This window comes from Uranotaenia lowii, chromosome 2 (assembly GCF_029784155.1).
Source record: "Uranotaenia lowii strain MFRU-FL chromosome 2, ASM2978415v1, whole genome shotgun sequence".
In the NCBI taxonomy this organism is placed as follows: domain Eukaryota; kingdom Metazoa; phylum Arthropoda; class Insecta; order Diptera; family Culicidae; genus Uranotaenia; species Uranotaenia lowii.
In genome coordinates, this window is record NC_073692.1 from 62,593,721 (window position 1) to 62,613,269 (window position 19,549).

Consider the following 19,549-nt stretch of genomic DNA (forward strand, 5'->3'; position numbering starts at 1 on the left):
ATCTTAGAATGAAACTTCATCTTATTTTGGTGAAAAATATATTTCTTGCTATAACCCAGCAAACATTTATGGAGGTATATTGCAGGAACAAACGAATTATTCAAACGATTATACCAGACGAAAAGAATGTATAAAACTTACCAAAATAGCATATAGCTTCAAAAGTGGAGGTGATATATCTACAATGACAAGATTACAACGATTCGATTTCCCCACAATATGCAAAATAAACGATTTTAAGTAATTTGAGTAAAACGAAAAAAAAATCTCGACCGAGATTAGAATTTCAGTCCTCCGAGTTCACAGTCCGGTATCTTACTACGATGCCAACTTATCAGTTGATATGATCCACGCTATAGCTCTATAGGTGAGATTTTCCTTTAACGAACCGGTCAAAGGAAGAAAGGGAGAGATCGAACAGAGTTTCAATCGATGGACCGCCTATTTATCGTAAATCAGTTCACTCATATCGATAATTTCGAATTAGCATATTCCCAACTTTTTGGAGACATATTTAAGAATTGACTGAAGTGCTATCCGACTCAACTATTTTTGGGAAAAGCTTGTCGTAAATAAATGATAGAAAATCACTCAGTATCAACTTGTTAACAATGGTTATGGAAAATGTCTTAATATTTGATTTAGATTATCATTTCTATTACGATTTCACGTTAGCTGGGAAGGGTATCTTTTACAATATCTGACATTTTGCGCCGGGTTGTCAGATTCACCCCAAAATTTAAAATTTTGTTCACTTTTGTGAACTTTATTTTGAAATTTTCCAATGAAACTCTTAAAATAGAACATTTAAACTAAGGTTGCCAGATTTTTTTCAGTACGCATCCGGGCCGGACAGACCGGCCAATTTTATATAAAAACCTGGCAATATCCGGGAATTTGATTTCAAAAGTGACGACCATAAATCCGGGCAATATCCGGGCAAATTTTCTCAAAAACCAGAAATTACTCAACAAAAATCAAGAAAAAAAATTAACAATATTTTTTTTTCATCAAAACTCTTCGACAGATTTTGAATCGTATTTTAGGTTTCCTAAAAACCTATCATGAAAATTTTAGTAAAAGTTACTAAAAAAAATTCGTTTTGGAAGCGTCCGTTGTTTTTTTGTCTGATTTGCCAAATAAAATGAATAAATCCGGGCAAAATCCGGGTAACCGGGCCGGGTCGGATTTATCCAAAATTTGTATCAATTATCCGGGCAATCCCGAATAAATCCGGGCAATATGGCAACCTTATTTTAAACGCATTGTGATTTATTTAAAACTAAAAATAAATAAAAAAGAAAGATAAGTTAACTTTTTTTATGAAAAATCGTAAGCAAACTTTGAAAAATGTTTAAAAGTACCGTCCGAATTGCCGCAAATATTGGGCAGAACCACTATTATATTAAAACTATCACCTGAAAACATCAAATGGGCCATTCATTTCTTCAAGCATGGTTGGAATTTCTCTTCAGTTTGGCTTGTTCAGTGAATGAGAGTGCCATTTTGTATCTGCTGTTCCCCTGAACTGTGCTGAGAGAGAGAAAAATCGCACTGCTAATCAGAGTGAGATTGTCTACACAAAAGAGTAAGCGAGAACTTTCACATCTGCTGATAGAGAGAATTCCCTTCTCCGGAAAAAATTCTATTGAACATTGTGTACAGGAGTGATCAGAGCGCAAACACAATTTTATTGTAGGCGAGAAAGTAGCACTGTTACGAACAGCTTTATCTAGTTGAACAGAATTTTAGATTTTTCATTGGAACAGATTCTTCACTTGCAGAAGATGGATTTTTAGGATTTTGTAAAGATTAGTATTAATTTTACACCCTTTGAAAAAAGCTGTAATATATACAACTGAAACGAATAGGCTAGCCTGTAGTTTTCATCGAAAATCACCACTCTAACTTCATCTGAACAGATGATTACCATTGGTTCTATTTTATTACAGTTTTGTTTGATGTTCTCATAAATTAATCACAAATTTGTCTTGTTTCAATTTGTTTCAATCACTATTATCGAAAAATCAGGCCAACTTAACCTTAAAAAAAATCAGGACTGCACTCAATCCTGATCAACCAGAACATCTGGAACCAGCGTTGCCAGTTTGCAAATCGCTAAAATCAGTGGATTAGACGAAAAACAAAAAATTTACTGATTTTGGCAAAATGAAACTTGATGGCCTTTTTTTTTGGTCGTCATGTATATTGATGCTCGAAATGTTCGGATTTTCAGCATTTCCTACAGATTTTCCACGGATTATTGAAATTGTTAGGAAATTATACAGATTCTCGATTGTACCTGACGACCAAAAAAAAAGGTCACCGAGTTTCAATTTGCCAGAATCAGTACATTTATTCGTTTTTCGTTAATCTACGGATTTTAGCGATGATGACCTTGTTTTTTGGTCGTCGCTCCACATTTACACTTCAGCGTTATCTTATGCTCCCAGTTTTCATCGCATTTGCAAAAATCAGGCAAAATCATACTTATTTTCAAAAATCAGGGAGATCCAATGGCTTATCAAGTTGTCAGGCTGAGCCTCGAAAAATCAGACAAATCCTAATAAATTAGGCGCATTGGCATCTCTGAATGAAGCACGAAAGAGGGTTGCACTCGGGAGCCGAACTGGAAATAGTGTTGTTTCCGCTTTACTCTTTGTTGTTAGGGAGGAGCCGTCCAACCCTAATGTCTTTGAGAGATATGATAAATAAATAACGGTCAATCTCTGTTTTTGAATCGGAAACTAACGATTTTCAAACTTCTGCACCCGCATGTGCAGGTAGAAGCAGGTAATCGGCACTATTTTTTCGTACTTAATACAGAGTTTGCAGGAAAACTGATTTCAAGCACAACCAATAATCTAAGTGTAATTTTTAATAATATGTTATCAATAATGGAAAAGCTCCTTTTAATAACTTGGCACGCGTTTAAAGCGGGCCATAGGCTACACAAATAAAGCTTAGTTCTTTTAGAAATGGGACAGTTACGAATGCCTGTATCTCAAAAACCATTCGTTTGAACGAAATACTTTCTATGAAGAAAAAGAAGGCAATGTTATGATCTTTCATGAAAAAATTTGAAAAAAAATATTTACCGTTTTTTGTTAAAGAAATTTCTACTTTATTCTTGGTATCTCTCATTGGCCGGCGCACACTTTGTTTAGTCATGGTATTGATCAGTTTCTCCAACTTACACTTCGTAAAATCTATATTTTAGGTGGCTTCACCTTCCTTCTTCAATTTCTGATACTTTTTGGTCCAATACTTCTCTGGAAACTGGAAACTGGAAGCATTTTAGTGGATACAGTTGTTTCGAAATGAACAAATTTGATTATTTTTGACCACATTTTTGAACGTTTTTTTTTCGGTACCGGTTTTACAGCTTAAGAGCTTTGGAACTATCAAAAAATGGTTGTTTGAGGTTGGATTTTAATGAGTCATCACTAGGCAACACTTTCAGCTTATCGGAGAAAATTGTTTTGGACATATCAGCGATCTACCCTTGGTTTTTCGTTTATTGAAAATTAAAAATGCTGGTATGAGACTTGCATTCCTTGATGATCCTTAACCGTTGTTGCCGATCATCTGCTTCACTCCATTGCTTGATTTGAACTTTGTGGACATTATTGACAGTGTTTGCATACTTATCCACCACAAAAACTCAGTAATTCTTTGAATAATCAACGGTTTTGTCAGCTATCAATTTGATAATGACGAATTTTAAAGGAAACTGTGCAAAATTATTTTTTTCTTTTTCTCTTGCATCGTACATATCTCAAAAACGCATAAATTTTAAATTTTGGAAAAAATTGGTCAAATAGTACTTTTTACAGGCAACAAAATGTTGTTAAATTTTTTAAAATCCAATAACTAGTTAACGAGCTATTAGCAAATGAAAGTGTCCCATTTCTAAAAGAACTAAGCTTTAGCCTGTACAAATTCGATGATTCCATGACGATTGTTTGATCTATGCTCGCCCACACACTATACAAACATTTTTCGAACGAACACAAACGATTGCTGGCGAAAACAGAAACAGCAACAGAAAAAACCATCTCCACCCCGGCTGGGGGGATGGTTTGCACAAAATATTTGATCCCGACCGATTTTACTCCAACCGTTTGGGCGCTCATTCAAGCAGTGCCATACACTATGCAAATCGTGTTTACAGCGACAAAATTTCATCGAATTTCATCGCATTTGTACAAATGTTGTGTAGTCTGTGACCCGCTTAAGGTACAACCTGAGTACCTGCAATAACTTAACGATGAGTGATTATTGCAAGGCATAGTCAATGCTCTTAGTAGAAGGTTTCAATACCCGTGTTCTGAGAACATAAACAAGTGGTTTAAAAAAATCTTATTTAAACATGCTTATTGCATTGATATCGGGAGTAAAACACTGAAGAAGTGGAAGGCCCATTCTGATGTGTTCAGATGAAAACTGCAGTAGAAAGTGGGCTACAAAATGGTGTTTTTCGCAGGATATTTGGTGGTGTAGACGGCTTACTTTTAATCATTTTTTTTTTACTTTTTCATGAACTATTGAAATTTTCTATTTTATTTGGAAAATTGTTAAAACTTTAATGCATTTTATGAACTTTTTGCAAACTCCCGTTAAAAACTCCTGAGTTATGTGCATTAGAAGTATGTTTATTTTTTCACGAAAATATCTAACCCCAAATACATCGGGAAACGAATGCAAACAAATCACGTATTTTTAGGCCACAAAATTCAACCAAATCTGAAATGTGTTGAAAAATCTTAAAACCCCTGGTGCAAATTGTCAGATATTTCACATAAGTGTTGAAGTCCTCATATTTTGTTCAAAGATTTTTACATCGAAACTTTAGCTGAATCTAAACTACGTAAACTACTGAATGCTCTCATAAGTAATAGTGTTAAAAAAATGACATTTTTCTCAAAGATGATCCCATATAACCATCAAATTCTGGATCCGCTAATCCCAAAACCATTTTCATTCCAATAATAAAGTGCATACGATGAATGGGTCAAAATGCCCCACGGTTCCCCGGCGTTGACTGGCAGCCGCTCGGCTGGATACCTAATGAAATTGTGTTCCGTTTCCATTAGGAAGGTACCAACGTTAATTTTTTGCGCGTTCGCCAGTAATGCCGGTCATTTTCCTATCAAACTCGGCAGTCCTTTTTTTGTTGCTGCATGCGGAGCCATTAGACTGTTTTGCGTGGGAAATGAATTTTCCCGGTTTGATTTATTCACGCTTGAAAGGAATTTGAGAAAAAAATGTCCTTAGGTTAACATCCTGAATTTAAACTGTTAGAAATATTTAAAAAAAAAACTATATGATTTAACTCGGCAGATTTGAGACGGAATACAATAAATAAATAAAAGGTAAATAAATTTAAGGAAATAACTACTTGTGTCACTTTTGTGATCAATGTTTGTAGGTAGCAGGAAAATGTGGTGTAGAATAGCCATGGAAAACTGTTAATTGTAAGCAGGTTGTACTGCAGCAAGCGTCTCATTAGCAACCTAATTAATTAGTTCGAGTCAGACGCAGACCAGAAAAGTTGCAGGGGTATGTTTTTGTTCAAGCATGGTTCAGATGAGTGAAAGTGATTCAATAACAAGGATGACAAGAATTTTCAAAAGAAATATCATTTATTTAAAGTTTAAAAGGTCTTTCTGTCACTTAATAATTTCAAAAACTTTCGGTTTCAGATTTCGCATTCGGTAAATGTCTGCCACAGTATGGGCTGGAGCCGGAGGAACTTTTCCGGGACCCGTTGGACGAGGACCAGTCTCGCTTTCTGGCAATCATGCTAGAAGATTTGCAGGGAGCCGGCATCGGATGGGAGCATCCTTTCACCCAGTGCCGCATGCAGGGAGCTCTGTTTGCCATGCGATCAAACTCGGAAATACCCAGAAATCTGTGTGCGAATCTCGCTCCCGATCCGGAAGTTTTGGGCCCCCAGAGCCCGCTAGCCTTCGTACGGTTTACTCCGCCCAACGACGAGTACGCCGATGAGATGTACTATCCACCTCTGAAAAAATCACAAGGTTTGTCTTCTTCTTCGTCCTATCTGCCAGCAATGAGCGAGAAGCGTTTCTATCCGTCTGCTATACAACCTCACAAGAAATCCACCTCGGGATTAGAAAACTATCCGGAAACTTTGCTACCACTGATCCCCAAATACCTTCACACACCGATCGTTGAAGATATGGAGCCCGTGGCACTTCCCGTGAGAGCTCCCCTAACAGACCTCCAACAGACTGAACAAGAACGAAGCACATTGCACGACTTTCAGAATCGAGCGGCTTTCCAGCGAATGCTTCAACAGTTCGAAGCCAGTAATCTTCCCAGAATAGCTCAACCCTACCCGGCCAGTCCGGATGTAACGGATTACCTTGACGATCCGACTCCGAACGAAATCAAACATTTCCATCTGCGCATCAAACCGCAAATTTCGCTCAACGAAAAACGTGACCACTCCATTTTCAAGGATCAAAAATCGGACACGGATGACGAGAAAGCTTTGAAGAAGCTCGTCGAAAAGCTCACTCCAATCGACGTTCCAGACTACGCCTTCATCAACCAGAAATCGTCTTCATTTCGCGAATACGCCAACAAACACCACATTCCTAAGATTTCGAACTTCGCTCCCGAAAATGTCAACAATGTAGCTCCGGGCAAAGAAAACCCAAACTTGGACAAGTTCTTCACGAAGTCTCACCACCATAACAATGACATCAGTGAAATGCCGCTCAACAATATCAACGAAGACCCACAGTTTGCTCCATCCGAGGCCGGTCTCTACACCGAGGGTGGCTTCGTGTACGTTCCTAAGCCGGGAACTGTAAAGGGCAAAAACGACGCCCGAGCTCTGTTGGACAACATACTAGGCTTCACTCGGCACGAGAGGCTCGACGTCAAGAAACCCGGTCCTCCGGCAGCTCCTCCACCGTCGGCCCAGAGCCCGAACGAACTCCCGAAGGAAGCTGTCCCGAACGAGAAGCAGAACGAAGTTGATGTGGACTCTAAACGGCCAAAGTCCAAAAAGGAACTGCATCTGCACATGGACGATAACCACGCGCCGCACTCGGTCGACACGGAATATGCTCACGTTAATTTGAAGAATCCGTGAGTTTTGGTTTTAATTTTGTTTGTTGAACATTTGTAAGAAGTTTGTTTTTAATTTGTTTCAGAATCGATAACTGGAAGGATGGAGCCAGAATTGTCACCGCCCTGGCCGAATTGCTTAATATGCAAGGATACTTCACCCATCCAAGGTGAGTCTTTTGAGTATCGGCGCACTGCAAATATGTGACACGCAAATATGCAAATATGTGAAAATCCCTTCTTTACTTCCATTAATTTAAATAAAATTTTTAATAATTTTGAGACAGGATGAAAATTGCTCAGTGAACTTCTTAAAAAACGATATGAAAAATCCTTTTCGTCAATACATACATGTTTTAAATTGTATGTATTAGATTCTGACTCATAATTTGTTAGATGCTAAATTAATTAGAAAATCGTTTAGATCAAAAGCCTCATAAATTTTCATGAATTGTTCTTCGTAAACGGTTGATTTGGTCACATTCAATAATTTTGCTATTTCTACGTAAGGGTAGATTATCACGGCGCATGTACAAAGTTTTGACTCGTAGCCAGGGAAGCAAATCGAGCAGATTTGATAATGATACCTAGTTTATCACTTGTGTAACACTTAGCGATAGATATGAGAACGCGATGACTTCTCATCCCTTTCCAATGCCGATCAAGATAACTCGTCCGAAATTATTTTCTCTTGGTCAGTTCTAGTTCTGAAAATATTCTCCAACGAAACTGGAAGCGATCGAAAGAACAAACACATAAAGAGTGCTTTTTCTAGCTATTTATGTTCATTCTGACTCTCCACGCCCTTAACTCCATGCCAAATAATGAAAAATATTATCTCGTCCGGGAGCGAGAACCTATCGTTAACGAGAGAGAAGATAAATTTGATTCGGAATCGAGAGCAAAATTGAAGCTTTTAAGCGCTAGTATAGTGTTCTTGCGGATTAAAATCGCTCTCACGGGTGTTTTGATCGGCAATTTCTATCGGAGGATAACGATTTTTGGATTCCCTGCTGGTAGCTCATCTAGCTTGGAAGCCATTTTCGTAACAAAAGATCAAATGTCAAAATCCAAATAGAAGCATCATTCACAAACACACACAACTTTTGATCCGAACAACCTTTATTCATTATAAGAGCACCATTGCTTGTTGTGATTTTACGATTCTTATGAATCTCAACTCAGAGATTTTTTGTTTCTTTTAAAGTTGCCGAAATAACAAACTTTGCCATCGAAATTTATTTTATTTTGTTTATCTTCAGTGTTGCCGAATACAACTATTATCTCATTTAATTTCAATTAATTTTTTTTTATTTACGGCATATCCTTCATCTCATCTCTACATTAATTCTCATCTCTATTCTCAACTGAAAAATCCTCGAAAAATCTTCACCAAATATCCTTCATTTTTATTCCATATTCCACATTCTCCATCCTACAAATATTATTCAATTTGTGCATATCCCTCATCGCATCTCTACATTCTTCCTAACCTCTATTCTAAATAGAATCTTTTATTCACCGATTTTCGTTTTTTTTTCATTACAAAATTTTATTTTTCAAATATCCTCTATCTCAACATTCCATTCTCTGTTAAATCATTTCAGATCATAGAATTTTATTTATTTCTGCATATTCTTTAGACAATCCGATAATATATTTCAGGCAACAGCCATGCCAATTTGAGCTGTTCCTGTCACTATGTTATTGATTACCAGAGCCGGAACAATCCGGAAACATTCTTAGTGTCAGCCTTTCCAAACGGTGCTTTTCTTGGCGCTCTGTCTCTGTTTAACAAAGCCGGAATAATTCGAAAGGTTTTTTTAGAAACAGTCTTCCCAACCCGAAGATCAAATCAAAATAAACAATCAGCAGCAACAGTCTTAAAAGACTGCGCTTCCTTAGCCAAATCCGCCCTTTTCCAACGGAAAGCCAAATAAAAATAAACAATCAGCAGCAGCAGCTTTAACAATCTGCGCTTCTTAAGCCAGTTCCGTATTTTTCTACCGGGAGGCAAAATCAAAGCAAACAATCAGCAGTCGCAGCTGAAAAAAAAAATCTGCGCCCTTCAGCCAATTCAGTTATTTTTCACCGGAAGGTTTAATCAAAAAGAAACAATCAGCAGCAACAGTCTTAACCCTTGTTTCATAAATAAACAAATTTTCGACAGTTAATGTATGAAAAAGTGGAAAAATCGTATTTTGTTTTAATTTTTTTCTTGATACACGGTATTTTGAACTGTTTAGTAAAATAATTTTTAAGGAAAAATAAAAAATCATGAAACCAAAGGTTAAAAATCTGCGTTTCTTTTGCCAAATCCGTCTTTTTCCACCGGAATCATCACAAGAAATCAACAGCAGCCTTGAACATCTGCGCTTCTCAAGCAATTTATTTCACCGGAAAGCCAAATTAAACAAACCGTCAGCTGAAGCTGTCTTAAAAATCTTCGCCTACTGAGCCAATCCGTGCTTTGCCTCCGGAAGGCGAAATCAAAGCAAACCTATCAGAAACTGTTGCCTTAAAAATTTGAACTTTCTAGGCCCATACCGTTTTTCCACCGAAATGCCTTCAAAAGCAATCAGCAGCAGCCTTAAAAATCTACTCCGGAAGATCTAATCAAAGCAAACAATTAGCAGCAACAGTCTTAAAATCTGCGCTTTTTTAGCCCATTCCGTCTTTTTTCACCGGGAGGCAAAATCAAAACAAACAATCATATCAGCTGCCCTCAAAATCTGCTCTTCCTAAGCCATTCCGACCTATCCCATCGGAAGGCGAAATCAAAACAAACAATCAGAACCAGCAGCCTAAAAAATCTCTACATCCTAGGGGCTTACTCTGCGACTCGAGCGACGTGACTCTCGAAATTTCACTTCTTCGTTCTGGCTCTAGAAAATACTTCAGGAAAGAAATTTGTGTATCGATGAGCTCTGACCAATAACAGCTCATCCGAACGAAAACTTCGAGGCCAGAGAGGTTATTAAGGCCAGCAAAACAATTTAATATTTCGTAAGTCAAGTCAATCGACTCGCAGAATAAGCCCCTATTCCGTCTTTTCCCACCGGAATGCCGAATCAAAATATACAATCAGCAGTAGCCTTATAAATCTGCGCACCCAAAACCATTCCGTTTTTTCCACCAATAAGCCCAATCAACATAAGCAATCAACAGCAGCAGCTTTAATAATTTGCGCCTTCTAAGCCAATTCCGTCTTTTCCAACCGAAAGGGCAATTCAAAATAAACAATCAGCAGCAGCGGCCTTGAAAATCTGGGCTTACTAAGCCTTTTCCGTATTTTTCCACCGGAATGCGAAGTCAAAGCAAACAATCAGCAGCAACAGTTCTCACAATATGTGCTTCCTAAGCCAAGTCCGTCTTTTTCCACCCGAAGGCCAAATCTAAACAAACAATCATATCAGCAGCCTATAAAATCCACGCTTTCGAATCTTTCCGTCTTATGTACCGGAGGAACAAACAATCAATAACAGCAGCCTTATCAATCTGCGCTTTTCCAGCATCTCCGTCCTTTTTACCGGAGCCGGAACTATTTCTTAAAAATCTGAGCATAAGCCTTTCAAATCTGTGCTCATTTTACCAACTACGCCATTGTTTGTGATTTTACGATTCTTATGAATCTCAACTTAAAGATTCACTCTGACACCCTTATCACTCACAAAAATAGATCAATGACGACTTTGTTTTGTTTGGTTTTCCCAGTGTTGCCAAAATAACATAAAAAATATTGATTTGTTTCGAAAAAATAAAAATGCTGTTTTCGATGATTGTGTAGAAAATCCTGGTTTGGATAAAAATTATGATAATTTAATGATGATGATTGAAAATTTAAGCGATAAAGTCGATAAAATTCAAAATCAAAATTTCGTTCTTTCCGATTTGAAAAAACAAATTCAGGATATTGTTAGAGAAGAGTTAAGTTTGACGTCTAAGCAGTCCGATATAAATCGTAGTGATGAAGCTGTTAGGTATCATTTGCGTTCGAATTCAAAAAAACGTAAGTTAAATGACAACGAAAAAACACCAACTATGACATATTCTAAAGTAGTGAAGACTGCAGCTGCGCAGAATGCCGTGTTATCAAACGTTAGAAACCTAACGGTAAAAAGTGATACTCCGGTTAAAACTGACGAGCAAATTAAAAGCAAAACCAGAAATTTTTCATTAGCTAAACTGGAGGAAACAGTTCGTTTCAAACCAAATATTGAGCAGGATATGAGTATCACACGTAAAGATTTGAAATCAAATTTTGATCCGATATCAATGGGAGTAACATCAGTTCGTTATATCGAATCATCAGGCGAAGTGTTGGTGCGACGTAGTACGAAAGAAAAAGCACAAAGTTTTATGGCTCATTCTACAAAAGTTTTAGGTCAAAAATATTCTGTAGAAATTAAGCAACCGGCCAAACCCAAAGTTAAAATTGTGGGATTTGAAGAATCAGATGATTTTGATGAAAACGATTTTGTAAAGTTATTGAAAAAGCAGAATAATTTGTTAGACTCTGTTATTACGGTGGTCAAGATAGAAAAAAATAAGAAATGGACGTACAATCCAATGATTGCTACCTTAGAAGTTGATTCGCAAACATTCACTACATTAATAAAACGTGGGAAAGTTAATGTAGGATGGGAGCGTTGCAAAATTTATGAGGCCATTAGCGTTCTAAGATGTTATAATTGCTGGAGATATGGCCATAAAGCGGAATTTTGTAAAGAATCAATCTGTTGTGCTAAGTGTGGCGAAGACCACGAAATTAATGAATGCAATTCTCAGTTTGAGAAATGTGTAAATTGTGTCAACTTCAATAACACAATTACACCTGAATTGGAGAAAATAGTAGATATTGGTCATCCAGCTTGGAGTTATGATTGCGAGATTTACAAACGCAAAGTTTCAAAAGCTAAAAAATTCATAGACTACGGTAAATAGCAATCAAAATCTGATATTGTGTATCTTAATGTGTGTGGTTTGACAAGTAATTTTGAAGAAATTTGCATATTGATCCAGGATCTGAAACCAGCTGTTGCAGTTGTAGTTGAAACTCACTTGACTGAAGACTCAAATTCAAATTCTTTGAACATAAGTGGTTACACTACGATACATTGTTTCTCTCATTCAAGGCATACTGGAGGAGTCTCAATGTTTGTTCGGAACATTTACAAAATCGTCATTTTGCTTAATGCTAACGTAGAAATGAATTGGATTCTGGCAGCAAAACTGAATGATGGAAAGAAACGAATAGTCGTTGGAGGAATTTACCATTCACCGAGCGCAAGTAATCTTCGCTTCCTGGATATTCTTGAGAATCATTGGCTTCAGGAAACAGTTGAAGAAGAAATCGATAACATTTTTTGTGGCGATTTCAATATAAATTTCAATAAAGAAGCAGAGTGCCGGGACTTGAAACGTGTAAAAGGTCCGTTTGTATCCATACGGAAAATCTCCGGTTCCTTGATTTCCATGCACTTCCTTCAAACCTTTGTATTCTTGCGGATGCTTGTTTGATGCGCACCGAAACGCTGACTCGATGACTGAACGACGGAAGTGTGTGAACCGACCAATCTTTTGAGAGTGTGAGCGAGGGAAGGCAGGAGAGAGAAAGAGATCAATAGTGAATCCAAAAGCTTTCGTCAAATAAACGAGGGGTAACCGAATGTGCCGATGCAAGACGAAGCCGTCCCTTACAAAACGTGTTATGGAGGCATATGGTTTTCGACAAATTGTCACTGCAGACACCCGTATAACGGTTTCCAGCAGTACTAGAATAGACTTGGTTTTCACAAATGTGGACAGAGCTGAAGCGACAATCATTCCAGATTATCGCGTATCAGACCATGAGTCAATAAAAATATTTGCGGGGTTAGGACCTGAAGCTGCCATACCCAAAACACATCAAATAATTAATGACTGGAGTCAGTATAAAAGCAACAAATTACGTCAACTTCTTGAGGCAGGTTTGCAAACCCTGAGATGCGCAGACTTTAATGAGCTGGTAAGACGTTTCAATTTATTGTTAAAAAATAGTGTCAATGCACTAGTAAAGCGGAAAAGTGTTCGCCAAACATCTGTACTAAATGGTACTGGTTCGGGTACTAATTGGTACTCTAGTAGTCTTAGTGAGATAAAAAAAACGAAGAGATAAGCTTTATAAACAGTTTTTGAGAACTAAATGCGAAAGAAGTTGGCGTAATTATAAAGTTGTAAGAAACGAATACTCGCGTAAAATAAAAGAAGCGAAAATCCAATCTATTCAAGAAGAGCTAGATAGAAACAAAAATAATGGAAAGTTATTATGGAAGTCGATAAAACGACTAATGAATCCGAGTGGCGCCAAATCTGACTCGATCTCGTTTAGCGGTGTTGAAATTACAGATGAATCTGAAATTGCAGAGAAGTTTAATGACTTCTTTATCGATAGTGTCATGGAAATTCATGACAGTATTCCAGCAAGCTCTAATGGCTGCTTGAATCAGCTAACCTACAATGGCGGAGATTTTCGCACTTTTGAACCATTAAATAGCCAAGAGTTCTTTAAAATAGTGAACAATATGAAACCAACGGCGGGTATCGAAAATGTTTCTCTAAGAGTTTTTAAAGATTCTTTATCTGTACTAGCGAGTCCGTTACGAGATGCTATAAACACAAGTCTTCAAACAGGGATAGTACCTGATACGTGGAAGTGTTCAACTGTAGTGCCAATAGAAAAACAGAAAAATGCACGAGAGGAAACGTTATTCCGTCCTATAAATATGTTGGAAATCCAAGAAAAAGTGCTAGAATTAGCAGTAAAAAAACAGTTTTTGAACTTTATTGAGTCCCAAGAAATACTTATTGCAGAGCAGTCTGGATTTAGGAAACAACATTCAACAGAAGCTGCTGTGAATTTGATACTTCGAAACTGGAAGATCAATATTAAAAATGGTAGCTACACAATTGCTGTGTTTTTGGATTTTAAGAGAGCATTTGAAACGATTGATCGCCCGAATACGAAAATATTGTAACACAACAGTTCCTGTAGCAGTTATATAACGATTAGAAACAGCGTAAAAAAACGTTTAGCCGATGCTATCTGAAACCATAAAAAACATTGCACTTATCTTGAATTCCAAAACGACGGTCTGTAGAATATGGCGTTAAGTTATGTTACTGTTTAAAACTATTAAAACCTCTATATGGAGACACTGTTCTAGGAACAGTTAAGGTATAGTTTATGAAACGCTAATGAATAACGTTTTCAGGGCATTGAACTGTTTCTAGAATGAACATGTGTAGGCATATTTTAAACGATTTATGAATCCGTCAATAAAACTGTTACGGAAATCGGAATGATTATTGTACGAAAAGTTTTTACTGAGATTACTGTTCTTTTGATGGTGCTTCATATAACGTAACCATTGAAAAAACTATTAGATTATATCGTTTAACCGTTCGTTAAAGTGCACGCACACAAATGCAAATTTTGTTCAATGCATATGGGATTTTTTTCGGATTAAAATGGCTTACAGATGTTCTAAATTTCATCATTTTATTGAATCTTTACGAATTGATATTATACCAACAGACCTGCCCAGCTGTACATTTCTGTGCTGCCTCCTCCTTATTTCAATCAGTACCCTCTTGGAAGGTTCCGGTGTCCAGGAATCCATAGCACGGAGTTAAATTTTGGGGGTTCCGGTAGTATAACCTAAAACGAAAGAAACGGGATCATCAGATTTGTTTGAAAAATGTTTTTAATTATACATACCTGGTTGAACAATGCCATCGGGTTTTTGCATTCTTTGAATGCCAGGACGTGCTGATTAATCAGCAATTGCTTCTCCTCCAGCAAGATTCGAGGGCGAAAAAAAATTCTTCGCGGCCGGCGGTAGCAAAACGATCGAACAACACCGTTTGGGTCAGGGATGCCAGGTTGACAATTTTATCAATATTTGTACAGATATTGAAATGCTGAATTTTCATGTATATATTTTAGGTGATCAGGATGTTTATGTGTAATAATTAGGAATGTTATAAAAATTAAAGTGAGCTTATAAATCAATTTAGAAGCTCCGTTCAATACCAATCGATCCAATTTGTCATATACACATTGCAAATGAAAATTCGATGTTTTCATGTCGCTTGATTGCACAAAAAACAATCATAGCTCATATGCAAACAACTTAAAAAACGATTGATGATGAAAACAGTTAGAAAAATAACACACCCCATTGAGAGTCCGAAGCCATTTCCCCAACTGCATTTATGCATACAAAAATGAACTACAATTGAAAAGTAACGCTTATAGATATCTTGCATAATGAACTTTAAGAGTTTTAAAATGCATCACGTAAAACTATAACTAAACCTCGTTTAGGATCATGTTGCTTCCAAGTTCAATTATTGTCGTAGAAACTCTCTTAAGTTGTATAAGAATAGAATAAATGTGAAAGATATTTTTATTTATATATACTGATTTTTTTGCAAACCATCTGGCATCTCTGCCGGGCGTTTCGTTCATTTTTGACGCAGGTTTGACAGAAGGAATGAATGGTATGGGTAACGGTTTGAGATCATTTTTATGATTAAAGTAAATTTGAAAGATATCGTTAATACTATTCCAGATACCATCACGCTTTCATATGAACGTCCATGCAGCGTTCTTATAGTTATCGAAGTAACGTTTAAAAGAACAGTTGCGTTTACAGAGACAATCACTTTTTCTAAAACCGTAGATGTATCGTTTAAACTGTTTAAGCTATAGTTTTTTAGTATGCGGGCGGTTATTGCTGATAGATGTACTAGTGAGAGTTGGTATCAATGATACGGTTCTTAACTGGTTTAAGAATTACTTAGATAACAGAATGCAAAGAACAAAATTTGGTTCATCTTACTCGCGATACAGAGAAAATAACTTAGGTGTCCCACAAGGAAGTGTCTTGGGTCCATTGTTATTTATACTGTACATCAACGACATGAAACAATGCCTACAGTACGGTCGTCTTAAGCTATTTGCGGATGATTCAGTCTCCTACTGGAGTGGAAATGACTTAGAGCTTGTTATTCAAAACGCAAATGCTGATTTGAAAAATATTGCAGATTTCCTAAAACAGAGAAAGTTGTGTTTGAATCTCAATAAAACCAACTGGATGATCATTGGCAACCGCAAAAATGGAGAGTGTTCAAACTTGTTGATTGATGGTTGTGCAATCGAAAGAGTACATCAAGTTAAATGCTTAGGAGTACAGATAGATGAAAAGTTAAATTTTATAGCCCACATTGACTACACTATTAAGAAGATTGCCATGAAATATGGAATACTTTGTCGGATAAGCAGATATATGACTTTCTGGTCAAAAATTATCTACGTGAAATCTGTTATTATACCACACTTTGATTATTGCGCTACAATTTTGCTTCATGCATCAGACACGCAGACAAAGAGGCTGCAAAGAATACAAAACAAGATAATGCGAGTGGTAATACGATGCAACCGATATACTCCTAGTGCTCTTATGCTTGATATGTTGCAATGGATGTCAGTAAAGCAGAGGATTGCTTACAACAGTATGATTTTTATCTACAAAATGAAAAAAGGAATGTTACCATCCTATTTAAAGTCTGCTTCATTTAATATTGGAACACAAACAATTGCGTGTAGTTCAGTCATTTATTAACGAATTCATAATTTGTTTTTCATACAAATGTAGCATTTTCTTTACTCTTTCATAAAAAAAATTAAAAAAATTATTCATTGCTGTTTCGAAGAAATTCTCGTACTTTTCCCGTAATACGGCACATTAGGCGGCGCACACCCTTTTCGTCCACCGTTTTGGCAATTTGATTCCACCAGTTCTTCATTTGAGTCATGTTCCTAACAAGTTTTCCCTTTGCCTTAAGCCTCCGCTTCGTGATTGCCCAGTATTTCTCTATCGGCCGGAACTGGGGGCAGTTTGGGGGGTTGAGGTCCTTCGGTATTACGCTGACTCCGTTCGTTGCGTACCATTCCATAACCGTTTTGCTGTAATGGCAGCTTGCGAGGTCCGGCCAAAACATTACTGGACGGTCGTGGGCACGAATAAACGGCAGAATCCGTTTCTGTAAGCACTCTTTTTTGTAGACTTCTGATGTCATTGTCTTGTCAGTGAGAAAGACTTTGATTTTCTGTCCACAACTGCATATCCCCTGCCAAATCATGTACTTGCGGGCGAATTTATCCGCAAACACGAACTTAAATTTTGCAGGTACATCCCCCCTAGCCGTCGCCAAAGATTTGCCCAAAGTCCGCCTTCACGTAGGTCTCATCGTCCATCAGAATACATCCGTCGAACTTGGTCAGCACTTGGTCGTACAGCTTTCGAGCACGGATTCTGGCCACATTGTTCTGCTTCAGCGTCCGATTTGGCTGTTTGCTGGCTCGGAATGACCTTATTCCTTCCCGGAGACGAATTCGTCGCACCGTACTGTGAGCGGCCTGGAACTTATTGGCCAAATCGCGGTCTGAAAGATTGGGATTCCTCTTGACGGCCTTGATGACTTTCCCACGCAGTTTCCGGTCGACAGTTCCACTCCGACGCTTCGAATGCGGCTTCCGAGCCGTCGTCAATGTTTCCTTGTACTGCTTGATAACACGCCATACGGTATTTCTGGGCATTTTAAGCTGTTTAGCTAGCTTCGATGCCGACAACAATGGATTTTCAAGAAAACTGTGCACAATTTGTTCTCTTCGTTCGGCTTCCATGGCGGTTGTTTACAAAATGCTATCGTTTGGTGTTATGACATAAATACATGGTGAAAGGTAATGAATTTCCCGACACGTGGGTGAAAAAAGTTTCCAAATCCGTCCACTAGGAGCGCCACAATGAGCAAAAGAATTTGTTCCAATATTAAATGAAGCAGACTTTATTGGACGGTCTGCAGTACGGAGTTGACATACATGGATACAATACAAGGAGAGCCCGAGATTTCAGACTACCAAATACAAAAAAAGAGATGACCAAACGATCTGTGTTCTACAATGGACTGAAACTGTATAACAGCCTACCACGGAGCATCAAAGACAGTTCAAACTTGAATATTTTTAAGAAGCTGACAATAACTTACATAAAACATACAATATGAAACAAGGACTAATCCTAAAAAGGATCATACAATAGTGATGAAGATCTGACGGAACATCAGATAGAAATTTGTACGGTGATGGACATACGCGGGAGTAAGACAAACAAGTCGTACATAAATTGACAACATAAGTAAACAATACATATTATCCTAAGGATAAACTGTCCCTCCTTCTTCAAAAGATGCGTATGGGGTGGAGGAAGGACCCAAATGGGCCTGTGGGACCATCACAAAAAAAAATAACAAACGTTGCCATAGAAATTTATTTTATTCCATTTATCATCAGTATTGCCGAATTCAACTCTTATTTTATTTTATTTTATTTTATTTTTAATATTTTTTTCGTGCATATCCTTCATCTACATATCCGTGGTCCAACCGCACTGGCGGTCTATTGTACTAGTTACAATTTAACTTTTTTTAGAACTGATTTAAGGATTGGTCAAAAACTAAGCAGATTTGGATCCAATTTTACGCAGTTATAAACCGTTTGACAGTTAAAAGATAACAAATGGGGTTGCCTTTCTTAACTGCATTGGATATTATCTTGTTGGCCAATTCTTGTTTAAATTAGCCTCAGGAATAGATCACTGATACAAGTCCTCTAACTGTTCAATATTTTGCATCCAAAATGCATCGTGAAAATGCCTCACAACTATCATGAAAACACAAGCTTTTCATCACATATGAAAAGGTTGAAAGCCAAACGAAGTTCGTACGGGATCAGCTAGTAAAGTTATAAAAACTTATACTAGACACTTCAAGTAATTCAAGCAGGCTTAGTTTGTGAAATTTGTATCAGTCGTTGGCAAGTTACAGCTGTATGAATATTTGGGACCAGCTATTTCCGGACCTTGGCGTTTCAAGTGTTAAGTAGAAAGCTATAACTCTAACAACATTGTGAATATTCACTCTAAGAGCAAGTTCACTTGTGCTAGGAAAAAATGTTAGAAATTTTGACACCTGTAGTACATTTTGAAAACTTCACCATGCAAAAACATTTTCAAGATCTGCGGCCTTCAAGTTTTTATACAATACGTGTTCTATTTTTGCTTGCTGTGATGCAAAAATAGTAATATTTCAATCAGATACGGCTGAATTAGTAACAGTGTTGTAAAAAAAACAACGCCCAAAGATCTTGAAAACATTTTTGCATGGTAAAATTTTCAAAATGTGCTACAAGTGTCCAAATTTCTGCCTCTTTTTCCCCAACACGAGTGAACTTGCTCTAAGGAACTGGATAACATTTTCCCATGGAAACTGTGGCTCCTTCGATCAAATTGGTGATAGATTCAAGTTGTCGATAGTCCAGAATTTTAACCGATGCACAATT

At 37.3% G+C, this 19,549-nt stretch overlaps 1 protein-coding gene across 6 annotated transcripts in view; it reads left to right on the forward strand.

The window, feature by feature from the left end:
- The window catches only part of LOC129748752 (receptor-type tyrosine-protein phosphatase-like N), a 128,895-nt gene that overhangs the window by 90,280 nt on the left and 19,066 nt on the right, over positions 1 to 19,549 (forward strand). For all 6 annotated transcript variants that reach the window (XM_055743484.1, XM_055743483.1, XM_055743482.1 and 3 more), the window contains 2 exons: positions 5,706 to 7,125; positions 7,191 to 7,274. In XM_055743484.1, coding sequence (XP_055599459.1) covers positions 5,706 to 7,125; positions 7,191 to 7,274 — 1,504 coding nt within the window. The remainder of the gene's footprint in view (positions 1 to 5,705; positions 7,126 to 7,190; positions 7,275 to 19,549) is intronic.